At 38.1% G+C, this 19,968-nt stretch overlaps 1 protein-coding gene across 1 annotated transcript in view; it reads right to left on the reverse strand.

Annotated features, from left to right (window-relative positions):
- MAN1A2 (mannosidase alpha class 1A member 2) overlaps window positions 1–19,968 on the reverse strand; it is a 118,569-nt gene that overhangs the window by 49,803 nt on the left and 48,798 nt on the right. The window contains exons 5-7 of the mRNA XM_026861035.1: window positions 3,691–3,785; window positions 1,238–1,361; window positions 702–795 (exon numbers count right to left, since the gene is read on the reverse strand). Of these exons, the coding sequence (XP_026716836.1) occupies window positions 702–795; window positions 1,238–1,361; window positions 3,691–3,785 (313 nt within the window). The remainder of the gene's footprint in view (window positions 1–701; window positions 796–1,237; window positions 1,362–3,690; window positions 3,786–19,968) is intronic.

Here is a 19,968-nt window from a genome sequence, read left to right on the forward strand (position 1 = left end):
GAAAAGGATTCTTTTACCACACCCACTATGAAAGCACTAAACTACTCAATTTTTTTTTGGAAGAACCACTTCGAGAAAACGAATCATGTAATCATGTCTGTGTCTTACCTCTCCAGTTACACTGTCAGCAACAGAAACAATTTTTTTTTTCATTCCAAAGCCTTGGGTTTTTGTTTGTTTTTAAAATATGAGACACACTGATACCCTCAGAATCCATAGGGAAGTTCATCAGGCCACTTTACACACCACTAAGTAGAAGAATGATGTTTGTAAATGTCAGGCTCTAACACCAGGTGAAGGAGCTCAGATTTAACCACCACAAACATGCATTACTTCTACATCACTTTACAGTAATTCACTCAACAGATGGTTTGCAGAACAAAAGCAGGAACATAATCAAAATGAAGAAACTATTGTCAGTCTCATTCTTTATTACTGAAGACTTTATTGACTGATGAAAGTGATAGGTATCAGATTTGGTAGGAAGTTGCTTTCAGAAAGTACAAAAAAAACAAGCTGCATGACTTCAGAGAGCACGACAGGCAAAAATTGTTTTCAGGAGATCTCAAGTAATCCTTTTAAGTTGCAAGCTTTCAAGCAATGCTGTTCATACCCTAGAGAATAATTTTGTTGATCTCCAACTCAGCAACAAAGTAAGAAGTAGAGATTTACTTAGAAATGAATAAAATAAGAATACTTACGCTGACCCCACCGGCCTGTTCTTGGATTCAAATAATTTGGATAAAGTCCATTAGGACGATCCATTTTTTGAAGTAATTTCCGAATGTGCATGACCTAAATTAAATCAAGAATCACGATCATGACTAACAACGTTCATCTGCTCTCTGCACATAGTTAAATCTAATAGTTTTTTGGGTTTTTGGTTTGTTTTGTTTTTTTTTTTTAGTAGTAAATTTTCTTAATCTGAACCCAGAAGCCTTCTTGAGGGCTTCCTGCAGATTTTAGTACATTTTTGGTATTTAAAGGACTGCTCACATAAACATGTTTAAAAATTATGATTTTTAAATGTATGCTGAAACAAATAAAAAAAATTGTGTTGTCATAAATTTCTACTTGAACAAGTCACCTATTGGGTAACAAAAATATAAGTACAAAAAATTTACCTGCTACCAAGAATGTAAATAGAATTCAATGTAGAGAGTACTTCTTTAATGCAATTTATGACGAAACAGTATAAAAGACACTTGTATGATAAAAAACTGAATTTGAGACTCACCTTGTTGTAGTATACAGGATCCCCTGTCAAATAGCTGAGGTGGACAAATTCCATGTGCAGAGTACCAAACTCAGCGAGGATGCTGCTGCCGGCAGAAGCCCAGCCCCAGTTTCGACCCACACCGCTGAATTCCAACAAATATGCATGAAAAATGGAGAAAACAACAAAAAATTCAAAATTACTGGGCACAGCACTAGCAACAACCACCACAGCAAATTGAACAAATAACAGCAAAGTATTAACCCACACTTAAGATTACAGGAGTTGTAGTTTCATCGTTCAATGAGTTTATTGGTTGGGTCTTTTTGGAAAAAAGATACCATAACCACAACAACAAAAAGTCCTGTCATTAAAAGATATAGTATCTTGATGTCACATAAATATAATGACTTAACACTGGGCCCATTCTCGATTGTTGTTTATTCATTGTACGTTCCTAGGACCAAGAATCAAAAGCAATTATCAAATAAGATGAGTATACTTCCAAAGGTGGCAGCATTCCATTTCTTGTTCTGCCAAACATCTGCTGTGGTCCATTTCCTTGTGTGGGATGTGCTTCAAGTCAGTATTAGACACTCCAGTAGGTTGGGAGTGGGCCCTATCTGTATCTATGTAGGAAAACAGTGCATGTTTACAGTAAGCAGAATATTTTTAGTTCCTCAGGCTCATATAGAGAATCAACAGAAAGTATCATATCCCTCATATCTTTTGCACTCTAAGATATACCATCTTGATAAGTCATAATTTCTAAACAATCTCTGGTTTAACCTAATTTGGGAGTTTTCACCACATTTCAGGATTGGGTCTTTTAATTTCTGAAGTAGAGTTTCCTGGAGATTACTTCTACTTCCTCTCATAAAAGATTTTAGTTATCAGTAGGGCTACAATCAATTAGGAATGTTGTCTTATTTATTTTTTAAATTACAAATTAGAAAGAAGAAATGTAAAGGAAAAACGTTGGTTATGGAACAGTATTTGTAGCTCTGACCTGAGATAGAACACCACCTTTTAAAATACAGTAAGCACTGTTTACAGAGTGTAGAGACACAAAATAATAGCTTAGGGTTTTGTTACACTCTCATAAAAAGAGAAAATTAAGTCTTTCATGAGGAATACAAAAGCTAATAAAACACAAGTCAATAATTTTTCAAATATTTCTTTCATGTCATGTCTTTTACTGCATGTCAGCTTGATGGTAAGTGTTCTCATATACGCCTGCTACTGTCACTACCCTATGGCATGCCAGCCACTATTTTCTGCTGTGATGCTGGCTGGTTCTGTACATTACCAAGACACTGGACACAATAAAAGCATACACAATACCAGCACGCAGAAAATTTCTGGCATGCCAATCCTTTCCCCTCCGCCTACTGCAAATCCTCTTCCTTGGTCCTGCCTTTCTGACTGTGCTCTGACACCTGACCTATGTGATCCGCTGCCATGTTTTACTGATATATAACTGTGAGTCTACTGCTTGAAGCTTCTTAAACCTCGCCATCTCTGTTGCTCGAGCCAGTGAACTGGATGCCTGTGCTGCCCAAGGAGTACGGCCACCTGGCCCCCTCAAACATAATTGGAATCACAGTGCAGGCTTCAACTAAACAAAGCAAAACCAAAAAACTATTTCAAGCTCCACAAAGCTGCAGAAATGACACAAGACTCAGTAAACCATCATGCTGTGCAGAAAGTGCGTAAGAAAATTTAACCCAACAATATTAATTGTACAGAGTTCCAATAAATGGCCTCAGAGGGGAAAGTGCAGCACAGGCAAAAAAGAGAAAACCAGGCAAAGGTGGTGAGACCCTCCAGAAACAGAAGGGCAATCCACAGCTTCGTGGTCTTCAGCTGAGAAGTGACAGCAAAGTGAGGATCCTTTCCTGATTACAAAAAGGCACATAAGGCTAACGCTGTCAAAGTAGTCCTAAACCTCTTCACAGTTTAACAAAGCACAACAAGTAATCTCTTCTACAAGGAAAACAATGTAAAAAAATTCAAAATCCCTCTGCTATTTACTATCTTTAATTGCTTAAATGTACACACAATCTAGATGAGCATCCTAATTCAGCTACTGTTTAAGAACACAATAAAAATTTTTAAAATGTCTTGCATCAAAAATGCTCTCAAAATTTTGTTTGTTTGTTTGTTCTTTAATGACTAAAGAACCAATGGTTAAGCTCTAAGGCAACACATGGCATAATACACTGGATATGTTCCAACGGCATATTGAATTCTTACTGCAGAATCAGGAAAAAAAAATTATGGTCAAAATTTATTGCAGTTAATGAGGTAGAATGCTCTGAACTCTATTAAAATTACCCTGAAGTGCCAGGAATGCCAATTTATCCGCATATTCTACAGCTCCACTACTAAGAAAAAACTGGCATATGCCATCACTAATTTTAAGTTTGAGAGAGGGGGAGGAACACATTTCCCCACAAAAGAAATTTCATTACCTTTTCAGATTCACCATTGCCCATGGTATACCCGTAGGTGTGTTGAAGGCTGGAAGAAGTTTTCCTGCCAGTTGCACTGCTTTGATCTTGAAAACCTAAGATGGCAGGATCAATTGCAAATAGTTACAAAGTCTGACTTATCTCCAAGAACTATAAAGACAGAAATTTCTTTGTTCCACCCACTTCTTTGTATTAGAAAAGCTTTACATTGTAAAAAATACATTAACTTATCATTTATTTTTCACTTGTTCACTTTATAAATTTCATTAAGATTTGAACATGAAAAGAAAACTTGACATTTTAATTTCTTTCCTTCCATGCTCTCCAGCAATAGTGCTTAGGTTCCTATTAGAGAATATAAATTCTCCTCCCACTTCCCTCCACCAATATTAGGAATTTCAAGTGCTTCTAAAGCAGTCATTAAATCATACTTTATATTTTGTAGCTAAAAATAGAGACAACTCCCCATCTCCACACAAGTATTTTAACTTTTACAAACTTCCAATCGTTTTAACAAGATATATAGATATATATATATACACACACACACAGTGCAGAGTTCCCATTCTTTTATGAACATTGTCTATGCAAACCCATATATATGCAGTTTCCTGTAGCTTTTTCTTCATTGATAATGCATAAGAAAAATAATTATAGGCTTAATCTTCCCTCTCAAGTCTGATTACTCAGAAATTACTGAAGGCACGAAATCTCTTTCAATTCTAATGCTGTTTCTACTTCTTTTGGAACATAAATCTGTAATAGCCTTATTCAGAGTCTAATGTTTATTAGTTAAGCAATTAGAAAAAGGTTCCTTCTAAGCCTACAGGAAGCACTTTTTCCAAAGAAGGCATATTTGGTAGATCCCCATGACATAAAACGCATGATTACCAGCTAATTGCTAGCATACATTTTAATTAACGCATTATTGGTATTCACTACCTTTCTGCAGAAGTATCTTCTTGATTTGGAGATAACATTATTCATCAGTTTGAAGCACTATACAAACATGTAATAAATAGAGCTACCATGCCCCAAAATAACTTGTGCAACACATACACGCTATAGAAACATCACCTCTCTGGTGACCAGCAACAGGACATGAAGGAACAGAATGAAGCTGCATCAGGGAAAGTTCAGATTGGACATTAGGAAAAGGTTCTTCAGTGAGAGGGTGGTTTGTCACTAGAACAGGCTCCCCAGGGGAGTGGTCACAGCCTACCAGAGTTCAAGGAACATCTGGATGATGCTTTTAGTCATATGGTAGTTTTAGTCATATGATAGTTTTAGGTAGTCCCTTGAGGATCAGAAAGTTGGACTCAATGATCCTTATGGGTCCCTTCCAACTCTGTGATGCTATTATCATCAACTACCTGACCAATACTCTCTGATTGAGAAGAGTAAGAGCTTTAAGAAGGACTAGAAGACAGCTCTGTTAGATTTATAAAAAGGATTTCTCCCTTTTGTAAAGTCTATGGGAAGAAAACAGAAGAGATGATCACCTGAGAAGCAAGCTGAAAAGTAGATGAAAAATAAGCAATCAAGAACATCCTTATTTTTCATATGAAGGTAGGAAAAGATCAGTATCTTAATATTTGAGGAGAAGACTAGTGAGACATGAAATAAACCAGAAAAGAATATTAAAGATGACATCTAATTGTATTTGATGCAGTGGAGTATGGACAGATGGAGGTGGGTCTGAAAGCAATGAGCCAGGAAAAAGAACTTTTACAGAGGTACTCTAAATGAATTGTAAGATGGGATATGCCTAAACTGAAAAAGAGGATACCTCAGAATATGATTTGATACAATTGCTAAGTAACAGAGGTAATATGGCTTGAATGATTTTTAACAGATACTGACAAGAGACAGTCTTTGAGAAAATATGCAGAAATTCAGATAACACTCTGACCTTGAATAAAGGACCAAGTCAAAATAGGAAGGCATAGTATAAGTAAGAGGTATAATACTGGTGGAATCTATGGTAACTGGGGAAAAAGAAACACTGAATAGAACTAAAAGCTCTATCTTGGCCCAGTTACATATAAACTACCTGATTTGCATCTATAAATATCTGTCAAAAATTCATGCTGAACTTTCAGATTTTTAAGTAATAGATTGGTCAAGACCAGACAGAAATATCTATAGGGAATCATCTAAACACCTAATCCAGAACAGAATGATGACTTCCAGTTGAATGGTACAGAAAGATATTGTGGCATGAATTTGTCTAGCTATTGGATCCTGAAAGTGCCACACATTATTGTATTATTCATTAATAAAAGATACTGAAACATTTGGGTAAGAATATTCAGTGGGAGAACATCTCTAGAAACATCCTTGCTAGAAGAATATTATTAAAGGCAAACCTATTTATGTCCCACTATTCAGCTTTTAATCAATTTGAAATGTACTACAGTATTTGGGAAACAAGCTATAGTAGTGGAAACAGTTTTTAGTAAGAGTGTATGAAGTAAAGGTTGAGCTGACCTGAACGTACACAAATCTAGACAAGGACGGTTAAAGCAAGACAATCACTGTGCCAGCAATTTCAGTGTCTGAGCAAACCAGAGTGGCAGCAGTAACTGCTAGTTCAGACAACCATATTAGCAGTACCTGCGAAAACTTGCTGTTATTAGAGGCGCCCTCCTGTCACCTCTGCTGGGTTGAGGACTCTATATACCACTGATTTAGCATCAGAAGGTAGAATTCTACCCCTCTACCCCTCTCATCTAACACAATGCATAAAGAATACATAAAGAAAAAATGGCTGAAGACATGCCTTTCTTCACTTTCTATTACTGCCATCTCAGTCCTACCTCAATGCTGCTTCTGGATAACAAAACCACAAAGTGCTCAATACAGTGCTTACCTCAGAGTGGAGTGAGAACTGGGAGACAGCTGCATAGGTTTTTATCAGAGCAAATAACCAGAAGAACATATCTGGAGAGATGTAGGGAAAAGAAACAACTGTAGCAAGCAGTGGTAGATGAGATGCCTTTGATGGGAGAATGCAGATGTGACCAGAGTGCTCTGCTGAGCTCATTAAAGTGACTTCCTTGAGTAAGTTTCAGCTGCAGGCTCATTAAATTATGTGCTGACATCAAACAACATGGTTACTTATCATATCGTAAATATTTTACTTTAAAAAAAACCCACAACAAAATAAACAAACAAACAAAAAAAAAAAACCACACACACACACACACAAAAAAAACAACACCACCAAACAGGTTGAACTGATAGATTCTATTTCAGCCTTGGGAGCTCCCCACTGACAGGCAATGCATTTCAAGAAAAATACAGGCAAGAAGAACAGAAAAGAACAAAAAAATAAATGGATGCCTTGGAAAACAGAGTTTATTAGGAAACCATAAAAGAATTGGGGTTATTTAGTCCAGAGAAAAGATATTCAAGAGAGATCAAGATAATAACTTTTCAGTATATAAAAGGCTAATAATACAAGAAAAAGGAAATAATTTTTCCTATGGACATGGAGAATACAAAATAAGACCAAAATGGAGCAAGAAGTAGTTAGCAGGAAAAAGTTGGCGATAAAGACAATTAAACATGAAGCGTGACTGTGATTGTTACAGAGCCATCACTACAGCTTTTAAAAATAGATTGTACAACACATTCAACTACAAAGACTGACGTGATTGGACATGCACAGACTGACTGATGTGAAAGACAGACCTGACTGAGTGGGTCCAGAGAACAGCATGAAGATGATGAGGGGGCTAGAGTATTTTGCTTATGAGGACAGGCTGAGAGAGTTGGGGGTGTTCAGCCTGGAGAAGAGAAGGCTCCGGGGAGACCTCACAGCAGCCTTCCCATACTTAAAGGGGCTACAGGAAAGATGGAGAGGGACCCTTTATCAGGAAGTGTAGGGATAGGATGAGGGGTAATGGTTTTAAACCAAAAGAGAGATTTAGGTTAGGTACAAGGAAAAAATTCTTCACTGTAAGGGTGGTGAGACACTGGCACAGGTTGCCCAGAGAAGTTGTGGATATCCCCTCTCTGGATGTGTTCAAGGGCAGGTTGGACATGGGCATGGAGAGCTGTCTCCCATGGGAGGGACCCCAGGCTGGAGCAGGGAAAGAGTGTGAGGAGGTCCTCCCCATGAAGAGGAAGCAGCAGCAGAATCATGATGAAGTGACCACAGCCCCTATTTCCCATCCCCTGGTGCTGCTGCACGGGAGGAGGCAGAGAAAATCAGGAGTAAATTAAGCCAGGGAAGATGAAGGGGTGGGGAGAAGGTGTTTTAAGGTTTGGTTTCATTTTCTCATTACGCTACTCTGATTTGATTAGTAATAAATTAAATTAATTTCTCTGAGTTAAGTCTGTTTTGCCTGTGATAGCAACTGGTGAGTGATCTCTCCCTGCCTTTATCTCAACCCATGAGCCTTTCATTATATTATTTTTCTTTTCTCTTGCCTGTCCAGCTGAGAAGGGGAAGTAATGGGTACCTAGTGTCCAGTCAGGGTCAATCCACCACAACTACCAATTAATCAGATGGCTTGTGCACATTCCTTACATGTAGGAGGAAAGTGTTTTGTCTCTCTTGGGGCCTTGTACCTACTCTGCAGACTGCCACAGCACCTTTATAACTGGTGCATAAATCATGGAGACCATCCACTCCCAAGTTTCTTTGCTAGCACAAGCTCCAAAGTATAGGACCCTATAACAGAGAGAGTCATAGAAATCACAAAACAACAGCTCTCAAAGAAGTGCTGTTCCTGCAGGATAACAATCTTTTTTCAAATGTGTGGTCACACTTGCATTAATTACAGAATTTAGCATATAGTGACCTTAAGATGTGGAGGTAACTGATCACAGTCTTCTTAAAGACCCCATAAAAGCTCTAACAAAACATCCTATATTGAAGGCACAAAAATACTGTTCTAGGTAAACGTGTATTAATCCCACAGTAACTGTTCTGTCCATTCTCAAAGGACATTTCTTCAGAAAAGTTTCAGAAGCCACCATACACTTGGAGAAGTATTCCCATTTTACATGGCAAAATCTAAATACGAAATCTATCAATTTAGACAGCCTTTGGTAGGCTAATGCTTCTTTCTGCATATGCTGTAAAGTAATGAAAGGATTTTTTCCCCCCTGTCAAATACAAATCACACTGTTTACAGCTAGAAGGGGAGAGAGTAAAAATTAGCAGAAAAAGCAAAACCTAAACCCCGAATCGGGTAAGTGGATCCCTCATTAAGATGAAAACATCAATCAGTATCTACAAACTAGTGTGTACAGCAGACCAGATGTGAGGGCCTGAATCATTTTCATCCATTAAATTGATGCTTAACATATTGAACCTGCCACCCACTCCACAATATGAAAGCTTGCTCCTGAGCCTATTAATCCAAATAAGGCCAAAATAGTCAACAGAAAAGGCCTTAAGGATTAAAATGATTCTTCAAAAGCCTTATTGATGTACCCAGTGACTGCTGAGATGCATGGCTGCAACTGTTAAAAGACTATATTATGCTAATGTTGCTGTTAGCTGCTCCCTTCCAGAACTCTGAATGGCAAACAGCCTTGAATGGCCTCTACTCCTAACTCTGAGGGGGATTATAGATGTTGTACACAAATAAAGAATCTCCTTCATTTATGTGCATTGATCAGTCTTTGAGTCACTCTTCTTAAAAAGTGTAAATGCCAGACTTCTGCTTAATCTGATAGTTATTATAACTACTGAGTATCCATGGTCATGCAATGAGGCTGGTTCTGTAGGTTTGATAACTTTTGGTCCTTGGAAAAACATCAGACAAAACAGATATACTGCACAAGTTCACAAAAACTTAGTACTCACTATCAGTACTACTATTACTACCAAATCCTTTCCTTTGAATGCTAAGCATGAAGATGAGGAGGCAGACCTACCTAATTACGGAATGGAGATTAAAAAACCAGCACATCTGACAGCATTACTAGATCCTTGAGGAAAATACTTGGCATTTTTTGGCCCACCCTAGAATAGTTACCTTTCAATGTCCACAATTCAATCTGCAGTAGTGAACTCTTAGCTGCCCTTTTGTGACTAATCACCCAGTTAAAGCTCAACTTGTCAAAGAGGCTTTCTGCATGTGTAGAGATAGAGGCTTGTGCTGTGATTTGCTGCTGAAAATCAAGCAGCATTGTCACAAAAAAACCCAACAGATAACTAGCTTAAGCATTGCTATTTTGTCACCTGTTTATATATAAGCCTTACTGCATAGGAAGATGTCTGATGCCTGATGCACAGCTCTAAGTTCCAACACACCTTCCCCCTTCAAGACTGGGAACTCCTGGGTTTTGCAGGGTTCCTAGGGCACTCCCCACTCCAAGTGTGGGCCATCCTGCTACCAAGAAATGAAGAAACTACTCCCCTTTACATGCTCACTTCTAATGAATTCCACATATTTAATTACAAAAACATTTTGTGAGATGAGAGATGTGCAGTAAGATTCTGGTAACACTTCAGCTATCGTAGTATGAGTGGGAGAGTACTTCATCTATATGTTATAGATGTTTGTGAGTGATGATTGAAGAGGTATACCACACCTAGAATTGGTCCCGGAGAACATAAATCCATGTTCATGTGAGGTTTAGCAAGGCAGCTACAAACTACACCACCTATAGTGGTGAAACAATGGAGAATTACATAAATACAACAGCACATTGTCAGCACTGCATCTCTCTTGAGTCATAGCAGATGTTCAAGGAAGGAATATTTGCAGATAGTGTAAAGACAATGCCATAGTTAAGTACTTCTGCTGTCTTTGGTGAGCTGTAACGATTACCGAAGTACCTGATTAACAACACCTAACATTTCTAAAAGACTAAAAGTCTTTACACAAGAGAATATTTATCCTGCAAATGGATGCTATGTGAATTTATATTACTTTCTCTATGACAGACAAAATAATTAATATGGAAATGGAAAATCTAAACAGCAGTCTAAGATCAGAGTTTAGAAAAAAAAGAAATCAACCTGAATCTGGACTATGGTGTCAACTTAAAATGGCCATGGTGTTAATTTGCTCTGCTTTCTTTACTTCTTCCCTTCAGATATCTGTACACATTGATGAGATCCACCCCGAGTTTTCTCTTCTCCAGGCTTTTCCAGTCCCAGCTCTTTCAACTCCTTCTCAGATAAGAGATGCTCCAGTCCCTTAACCATCTTTGTGGCCTTTTATCCGACTCTCTCCAGTATGTCCATGTCTCTTATACTGGGGAGCCCAGTGGATACAGCACTTCAGGTGTGGCCACACCAGTGCTGACTAAGACAGAAGGATCACCATCTCCCTTGACCTGCTGGCAACACTCCTAATGCAGCCCATTCACTTTCTTTGCAGCAAGGGCACCTTGCTGGCTCATGGTCAACTTGGTGTCCACCAGGACTCCCAAGTCCTTTTATGCAAAGCTGCCTTCCAGATGGTTAACCTCCACATTATATTGGTTCATGAGGTTGTTCCTCCCCAGGTGCAGGACTTTGCACTTGCCCACACTGAACTGCATAAGGTTCCTGTCAGCTCATTTTTCCAGCCTGCTGAGGTCCCTCTTGGTGGCAGTACGATGCTCTGGCATATCAACCAATCCTTCTAGTTTTGTGTCATCAGCTAACTTGCTGAAGGGGCACTCTGCCTCATCATCCAGAACATTAATGAATACGTTGAACAGGATCAGACCCAGTATTGATACCTGGGATACAGCACCAATTACTGGCCTCCAACTACATTTTGCACTGATCAGCACCCCCTGAGCTCAGACATTCAACCAGTTTTCAGTCTAATTCACTGTCTGCTCATCCAGCCCATACCTCACCAGCTTCTTTGTGAGGATCTTGTGGGAGACAGTGCCAAAATCCTTACCAAGGACTAGGTAGACAATATCCACTGCCCTCTCCTCATATCCCAACACAGGCATTTCATCATAGGTTATCAGGGTTGGTTCAGCATGACTTCCCCTTTGTGAATCCATGCTGGCTACTCCCAATCATAGGCCGATGAACAGTTTTCCATCAGGAGTTGGTCCATCACCTTCCCAGGGATTGAGGTAAGGCTGACTGGCCTGTACTTCCCTGGGTCCTCCTCCTTGCCCTTTTTTGAAGGTAGGAGTGATTTAAGGGTGATGCCATTCATCTTGTGCACCAGCTTTGATGCCCAACAATACCTACTTATACCTTAGCGTTTTAAGCTACTACACTTCTGCAAGGCATGCAGTTGTTACACGCAGAAGATTTACAGAGACAGAAAGAAACTGGGCTTAATTTCTTAATTCTAACAGTCTCCAAAATTTTAAAACACTGCTAAATTCACCCTGATGGAAATCCAGAACCAGTTACTTCTGTTCATGCAACTGTTGCTTCAGAGTCCTTCTGTGCTATGAAAATTCTGGCCTCTCAAGAACAACATGATAAAAGAAGAGTACTTTATCCATAAATATTACATAATTTGCTGATTTATCATTTTACAAGCCAGTAAATGCTTCATAAAATATTCTTTCCTTCAGAAATAAACCATACTAAAACAAACGAAAAAAACCCATTACCAATTCAGCAAACTCAGATAGTCAACATTTATGACTGCCCCCTTCTACACCCATTCTGATCCAGGCCTATCTTCCCTTTAAAGGTTTCTGAAGTCAAACCCTTTTTTTTTTTTCCCCTCTCTCTAAAAGGAAATTGCCTTTGTAGAGAGATTTTCTGAAACTCTCTTAGTTTTCAAAACATGCAGACTAAGCTGACAGTTTATTTAGCCATCAACACTGCAAATAAGACTTCTACAAAAACTTTTATTAAAGAAAACCACACTGCATACCTCCTGAAAGACATGCTTTTGTTAACAATTTGAAAGAATGGCTGTCCAGTTTCAGATGATGCACGAAATTAGGTGATATAGGATTTGCCTCCGAGCTAAAAATCATGGCTATACGAGCCTAGCTATGCTTGGTATTTCTGGAGATTCGGAGATTCAGCTTTGAAATTTCTTTGCAGCAATTTCTAATTGCATAAGAAATTTCTAATGCAGCATATCAAATTTATCCTCACTTAGGGCATAAGCTGCAACTGTGCTCTGCGTTCTACTTCTGAAACAAAAAGCACAGTAAAACCCACAGGGCTGTACAGGTCCATTCATACACCCAAGCTGCCAGATCTCCTCTTTCCTAGAGGCTCTAGACTGTTCTGAGATGAAAATAAAGGTCATGTCTTTTTTTGTGTACTGAATAGAGGGACAGGTAAAAGCTGTGGCAAGAAACTACCCCATCATATCAACTGATCTGGATGGACTAGACAACCTAGGAAAACTGTCCTAGTGGTAGTTCCTAAGCCAGAGTAGTACTGAAAAGCATTAAAACCACTTATCTGATCATATTGTTCAGCTACCGTCTACAAATAAGCAGAAAAATAAACACAGAAAAACACAAACTGCATCAGTTAAATGCAGATATGACATTATCTGATTGACTACAACTTTTCTTATTTATATTTTACAAATTAGCAATTATATGTTCAAATACTGCCTCTTAGATAGAAGATAATAAATACTATGGTGGTTATCTACCATCAGCAGGGATAGATTTGCAAACAGAATTCTTAAGTGATACTATCTTTATCTTTTACTAAAGTTTTCCAAAGCTGTTTTCCTGGACAACAGACGTGAGGGAATATAGTTAATGTTGACTGAAGCATCTTAGGATCTAATGAAATATTCATTGATTTCACACTACTGATATTTTTAAAAAATCCATAAGAAACTTGGTGCATATATTTGCTTATTAGAAATATTTGAAATTTTTGATCTATAAGACCTAAACGTAAAAATCTGGCATGCACTGGAAAACTAGCTAATCACATTTAAACTACCTGGCACTGGCTAATAATACCTCATTTACAGTGCATAATTTTAATTCACTTCAATAGCCATATCAGCTTCCTTGGCATGGGTTTCATGCATATCTGAGTAGAAAAGTTACATGTTCTCCATTTTTAAAGGGCCTTTAAATCTGAGGCACTTTACACCAGTCAGTCAACATCACAGATCACTTAAAATTCAGAATAAATGCAATGAAAATCTGGTATATAAATGCCTCCTCGATCTGATCATTCCAGGAACTTATAATGCGCTGTTTCTCATCCTGCCTAACTGAGCCAGAACCCATGACAGTCTTAAGTTAATTTTCTTTCCTATTATTATTATTATAAAGTTGCTTTCAGCCTAGGCAATTTTGTGCTTTATTTTTCCTGCTTTTCATACGTGACTTCTTCACTCTAAGCTTACCTGCACAAGCAGTAGCCTGCCAGATCAGCTACCTTTGTAAATAAATTGTCTCAGGACTAGAAGCAACAATCTTGAATTTGCACAACATACCAATCACTATCACTCATGCCTAAGCATGCTCTGAGGATGGAAGTGGGCTTTTAAAAGACTCTCTTTTCAGATGATTTCTTCTTGCTGCGGGAGCTACTGTAGCACAGGGAAGCAGATGTGAGAGCACAGACAATGTCTGGCATCTGGCTTAAATGTTCTCTCACTAGTTGTTGGCAGCAAGAAAGATTGATTTAAAGAGTGTGGGAAAAGGGAATGAAGAAGGAGAAAGGAGAAAAGTGAATCTAAATGGCTATCAGGAAACCAAACAAAGGAGCCATCAAGGGACAGAAGATCAGCATGGAGCTTTGCCAGCAGGGAAGCAGAGTGATAAAAGATTGGGCTTCTAGTCCCCCACCTCATACAAGGTGAAGTGCCAGGAAGAAGCTGATAAAAGAACACGAATAGGAGCTGAAAAAAAGAAAAGGCATCAGGAGGAAGGACAGGGAATGAATGCAGGGCTAAAGAAGACAAGACATAAAAAGGGACTACAAAGATAGTGACAAGAGTGTAAGGAATAGGAATATGAGAAATATCTCCGTGAACCCCACAGGGGAAGAACACTTTCTCAACTCCAGAACATAATCTTAGGACCTAGAATTGCCCCTAACACATCAGCCTCTCAACATGCCTTTGTAGCCAAATGCATCCAGGCAAAGCAAATGGTAAAAATGGTGGTTATTAATCAGTGATCTTTGTTATTTTGGTACTACCAGTTGCTCTATGGAGTTGAGTAACAGATTGCATTATATTCCTGCAGGTCCCAACCCAACTGATGATCCAGTCTCTGTGTTTTTTGAAAAGGAAAATCTGTATTAGGAAACCTAAGAAACAGTTCTTAAATTAAGTAGTAGTTTGTGTTATACTTACAAGTCTTATGAGAATCCTTCTCATGCAATAAAAATTATCTATGTTCTCTGATTATTAATCTCTTGTGGCACTGGCTTTTTTTTGGTAACACCTGCTCCTAAGGTGTCCTCCACTCATGTCAAATACCCCCTTCATTTCCCATATATTTTTCTCTGCCATGTCATCCTTTTTGTCCTTCAGCTCTGTGCTTACATTGTATCAATTTCTACCTTCTCAGTTATTCCTCTCTCCATTTCTCTTGCATGTGCTGCCAAGCTTTCCACTTCAAATTAATCTTGATTTCCCCTTTAGACTTTGCCAGAAGTGACTCAGTCAGTCCCCTTTAGACTGTATTTGCCTTTATAAAAAAAAGGCTAAACAAAGATGGAATTACCTATTGTTTCACACTATGTGCACGCATTATACACACAGCCTCACTCCTCCAACTGGTATGATGTGGCAGATTACAATGCAAAAAAAATCACAGACAGTCGAAGAAAAAAAAAATAAAATCACATAACTTTTACATCTTCAGAAAAATATCCTTTACATGACGTCAGATGCAAAATTAATCGGGTGCAATGTAATGTGAGTAATTAGTGTTTTGTGGGGTTTTTTTCCAACAGATGAACTGTCTTGTTTTCACAGATTTGCAGATATATTTAGCTTATCTACAGTTAATATATATATTAGGACCAAGTTCTGACAGAAAATTAGTTGGCAAACAAAAGCTATGAGCAATGAATTAGTAAGCACTGAATCTCCATAGTTGCATAAATTCTGCACAGCACTTGAAGAACCAGACATTTATTTTGAAAAATGGCGAGATAAACACCCTAAACTCCTGCAGCATAATTTACAAATCTCTGGGCCAGAAATAGAAGACAAAAATTTTCTTTTTATGCTATGCAAACAAAAATCAAAAAGGCTCAACAGAGCAATGATTTGATCATCTGCATAAAAGAAAGCATAATTACCAAGCTACCTTTATACATAAGTAGTAGTTAAGTGAAACATTTCTTCCAGAGATATACCTGGACTGAGTCATATACCACATACTGACTATTCATGTGTCCAGGAGGCATAATTATCAGTCCTCTACCTTTTCATGATTTTTCTACCACTTCTGCTGGTTTTCACACATCCTTTTAAAAAGTGGCTCTTTATCAATGACTTAAAGAGAAAGAAATTCCTCCTCATATTCAAAACTCCTATTTATAAATCCTCATAGGTCTTTCGTCACAGGATTTCATCCCAAAAGTTCAACTTGCATTGCTTGCCTTCTGTGAGTTCCACATATTCTTTAAAGCCACAGCTACTCAAAACATTTTCTTGCTCTGTTCCCATGCTGGTCTGGCCAACATGGGTTGTTTCTTCTTATAACTTGCAGTCTGCATCTACACCTTTGACAGCATTAAAACGGATTTCATTTATATTAAGTTGAATAATTGATTAAATTTCTCTAGAGTTTTCTATTTGTGTGCCATTTCAACATGTGTAATCTACAGTCAGCTGTAAATTCTTACGAGACTACTTTTATTGTCAAGTCACTACTGTACCGATGATCTCTAAATTTCCATTAAGTGACTTTCTGGGATGGGGAGGAGGAGTGAAATCTGGCTAACTGGCTCACAAATACCTAGGTCTCCTTAAAAGACCTTTTCTAACATGGACAACTTTTGGTTTAGGCACTTCCCTGCAATTTTATATTTTGAATTTTAAAAATTAATATTCATAGGCTAGAGAGCTTCTTGTTCATTTATTTAAAGATTTGTTTACTGATTATCCAATTCATAAATGGTAACACAATACTACTGCAGAAAGCATCCTCTTGATTTCAGAGAGACCAGAAGAGTTCACCATCTTTATCATGTGCATATATCATTAGAGGAAACATGATTTTCGTTAATATTTTTACTAGTTTTTAGTGGTTTTGCTTAGCAGTCATTGCAGCATCCATGGCATGCATTTTTCTCTCACTATACCTGTCCTTGTCTAAACAGTTTATAATAGTCAAACTCCTTTTTAAGAGGAAAACGTAATAGCACTCAATGAAAACAAGTTCCAAAAGGCAAACCAAGCCAAAGACACCTGGTTTTAAAGTGGTCCAGTGTTGTATATTTGTTTTGCTTTAAAGCGGAAGAAAAGCCTGCTGGAAGAACTGTGTTTTCAGTTGACAAAAGAGAATGCCATACTCCCTCTCTGGATCAAATCAAGCATGAAAATGCTCAGTGCAGATGTAAACTTAGGAGGAAAGAACATAGAAAAACTCAATGGGTAGAAATTAATGTGATACTGTGTCAACAGTAATGCCTATAAATGAACATCTTGAAAAATAACATGTGCTTGCTGTCACTGGTGCCCAATCACATCAGTATGATTGTTAAACTACCAAAAGGAAGCTAAAAAGTAATAGACATGGTCATCAGGAGATACATGGCATGATAGCAGTTACAAATGATCTATTTTTTCCTCAGCTTTTACAGCCCTATACAGGAACATCACCAAAGAATGAGTTCTAAGAGCAGCTATCCCTACACAGTTATTTTGTTTTCTATTGCTCAAACAGCTTGCCTTTTATTTCCACCAGTTTAAAGCATGTTATACCAACTGGCAACCCTATTTCCAATCAGACTTAATAGTAGAGGAAACAAAATTGCCATGACGTCAGTTTTCCCCTCTTCATCTCCTCTTTGGGTGCCATGCAATACCAAGCGGCAGCAATAAATTGGGCTAAGTGTCATTTGCCAGTCAATAAAATGTTTACTATAAGCCTAGTAAACAGAAACTGTGCTGCAGTGAGCAGTGGCCATGCCTAATATGTGACAATGCTTTAAAACTCAAGAAAAAAGAAGATTTCTTTTCAGGCTGTGCCCTGTTACAGACCAATGAGCTGTCATGACCACTTACGAATAAGCAGCTCATCTCCCGGCAACATGCTGAAATCTCACCTTTATTGGACAGGAGGTACATAATGATGTTATCTCTTCGAGATTTTAAATCTTTGAAAATTTAACTTAGACAAGCCCCTTCATAGGTATAGTCAAGACTTCTGTGAAACCAGTTCACAAAATATTTCATCTTCTGTAAAAATCTATACTTTACATATTTAGGTCAGTTGCTGGGATATCCATTGGCGTATATAACAATTTTACTAAAGAGACTTCCTGAACAGAAGAGATGCTGCCTGTCAGTTTACTGGAAAGGATTACTTTGATTATCTGTTAATAGAGTACCAGGTACTTAACAGCCCTCACTCTCTATTTTAAACGGCAGATTTCAGGCTGGATTTATCCATACAAATTATATTATTATCTTGGCCAGAAAGATATGTCATTTTGATAGTGTTTATAAAGATGAAAGAGACAATCACATAAAGGAATGCTTTATAGCTAAGGCTGGTAAAGGTAAACACAGTAAGTATTTTTTTTTTAAATATTGCAAATGCCATAAATAACTTTGTTCAACAAAAATGTAACAATAAGCTATCCTTTATATTGTATTAATAAATCAGCAGCAGACAAGAACATTTTGTCATAATGGTGTAAGTGTCCTCCTGCCACTATCAAACAACAGCTGTTAGAATAACATTCACTTTGTTTTCCCTACTTGATGCCATTTCTCAAGCACAGACATGTATACCACACAACTGACCCTCTATTCATCTCCAGGCTTCAGTCACTCCATGCATTATCGCTAGCAGGAGTATTTTATTTGCCACTACTAGTCACACCAGGAATTTTAATGATTTGTGAAGCTCCACTTCATGGAAAAAAAGCAAGCAGTCAACAGGTAGCTTGTGCACTCTCTCTACAGACAAATGCTATTTCTACGAGATAAGATGCTTAGTTACTCTAAAGGCAAGGTGGGGTTACCCCTGCACACCTTACAAATCTCTTTATGGATTACTATCAAATGAGCTCTTAGCAAAGTATCTAAGTGTCACTTACTAAACCTAATTCTCAGTCACTTGCTTTACAAACCAGAACATACGCAAGAACTGGAAACAATCCCTGAATTCTGCTGCAAACATCTACAGCTGAAATTTTATGGGGAGGAACCCAGAAGCCACAGTCAATGTTTGGTTTCATTACAGACTTCCTATAAGATACTAGTCAAGAGAGTTAAACTGGAGTTTTCAGAGACCACCACTACTATAGCATTCCTTTTTTTTTTTTTTTCTTTCCCTTGCTGCAGAAAACATGATGACTTTTCAGAAGCTTCAAGGACTCTAACCTGTAAAGGAGGGCCATAGGGTCTCAGAATAATTCCTGAGAAAAGGTACAGTCATACTTCTGTTCACTGAAGCACCCCAAAACGTGTGAATACCTTCAGTACTTTTAACCTTAAGTCTATCCACTATGCAATTACTGATGTCCAAAATGAGCACGATAACACATACTCATACATAACTACTGCAAACCTTCATGGAACACATATGCAGTATCACTTTACATAAAAGATTAAGAAGGTTCATCCTGGGCGTGTATAAAGGTAGGCATTAGACACATACACACCTGTGAAGTCTCCTGCGCAGAAGGTAGGAGTGACGACTAGCTCTTCCCCTGTAATCTCCCCTCTGGCTGGGTTTGAATTTTATGTATTTGCAGGACAGAGAAATACTTTCTAAGAACCCTGTGACCTACCAACCATCTCAGATCTGGAACAGAGGAGTGGCTGTGTCCCTGGACTGCAGTCAGCACACATGCTTCTTTGAAGGAAACCCATACTCAAAACCACCACCTTAGAAGACACATTCTAGAGCCCGTGATACAATTAAAAAAAACCCAAAACCACAGAGGAAGCATATCACAAAAAAAGCAATGACTTCTTGGGGATTAGGAAAAAAAAAAAAGGCTTACCCATTGAAACAAGCATTAAAGAAGAAATAGTACAAAAACATATAAGTAAAGCCCTCACCTATACAGAAAAACACGTTACGCCAAACTACAAAAAAAATGTCACGTTTAACATCATTCAAATCAAAATTTCAGTTAAATACATTCTCAACTGCCCTGAGTTAAGGCTGCAAGAATCGAGCTTCCTGAAGGCAGAGCTCAGAAAAACA

The sequence above is a fragment of the Athene cunicularia genome, assembly GCF_003259725.1.
Source record: "Athene cunicularia isolate RWA chromosome 1 unlocalized genomic scaffold, athCun1 chr1_part1, whole genome shotgun sequence".
Taxonomy (NCBI): domain Eukaryota; kingdom Metazoa; phylum Chordata; class Aves; order Strigiformes; family Strigidae; genus Athene; species Athene cunicularia.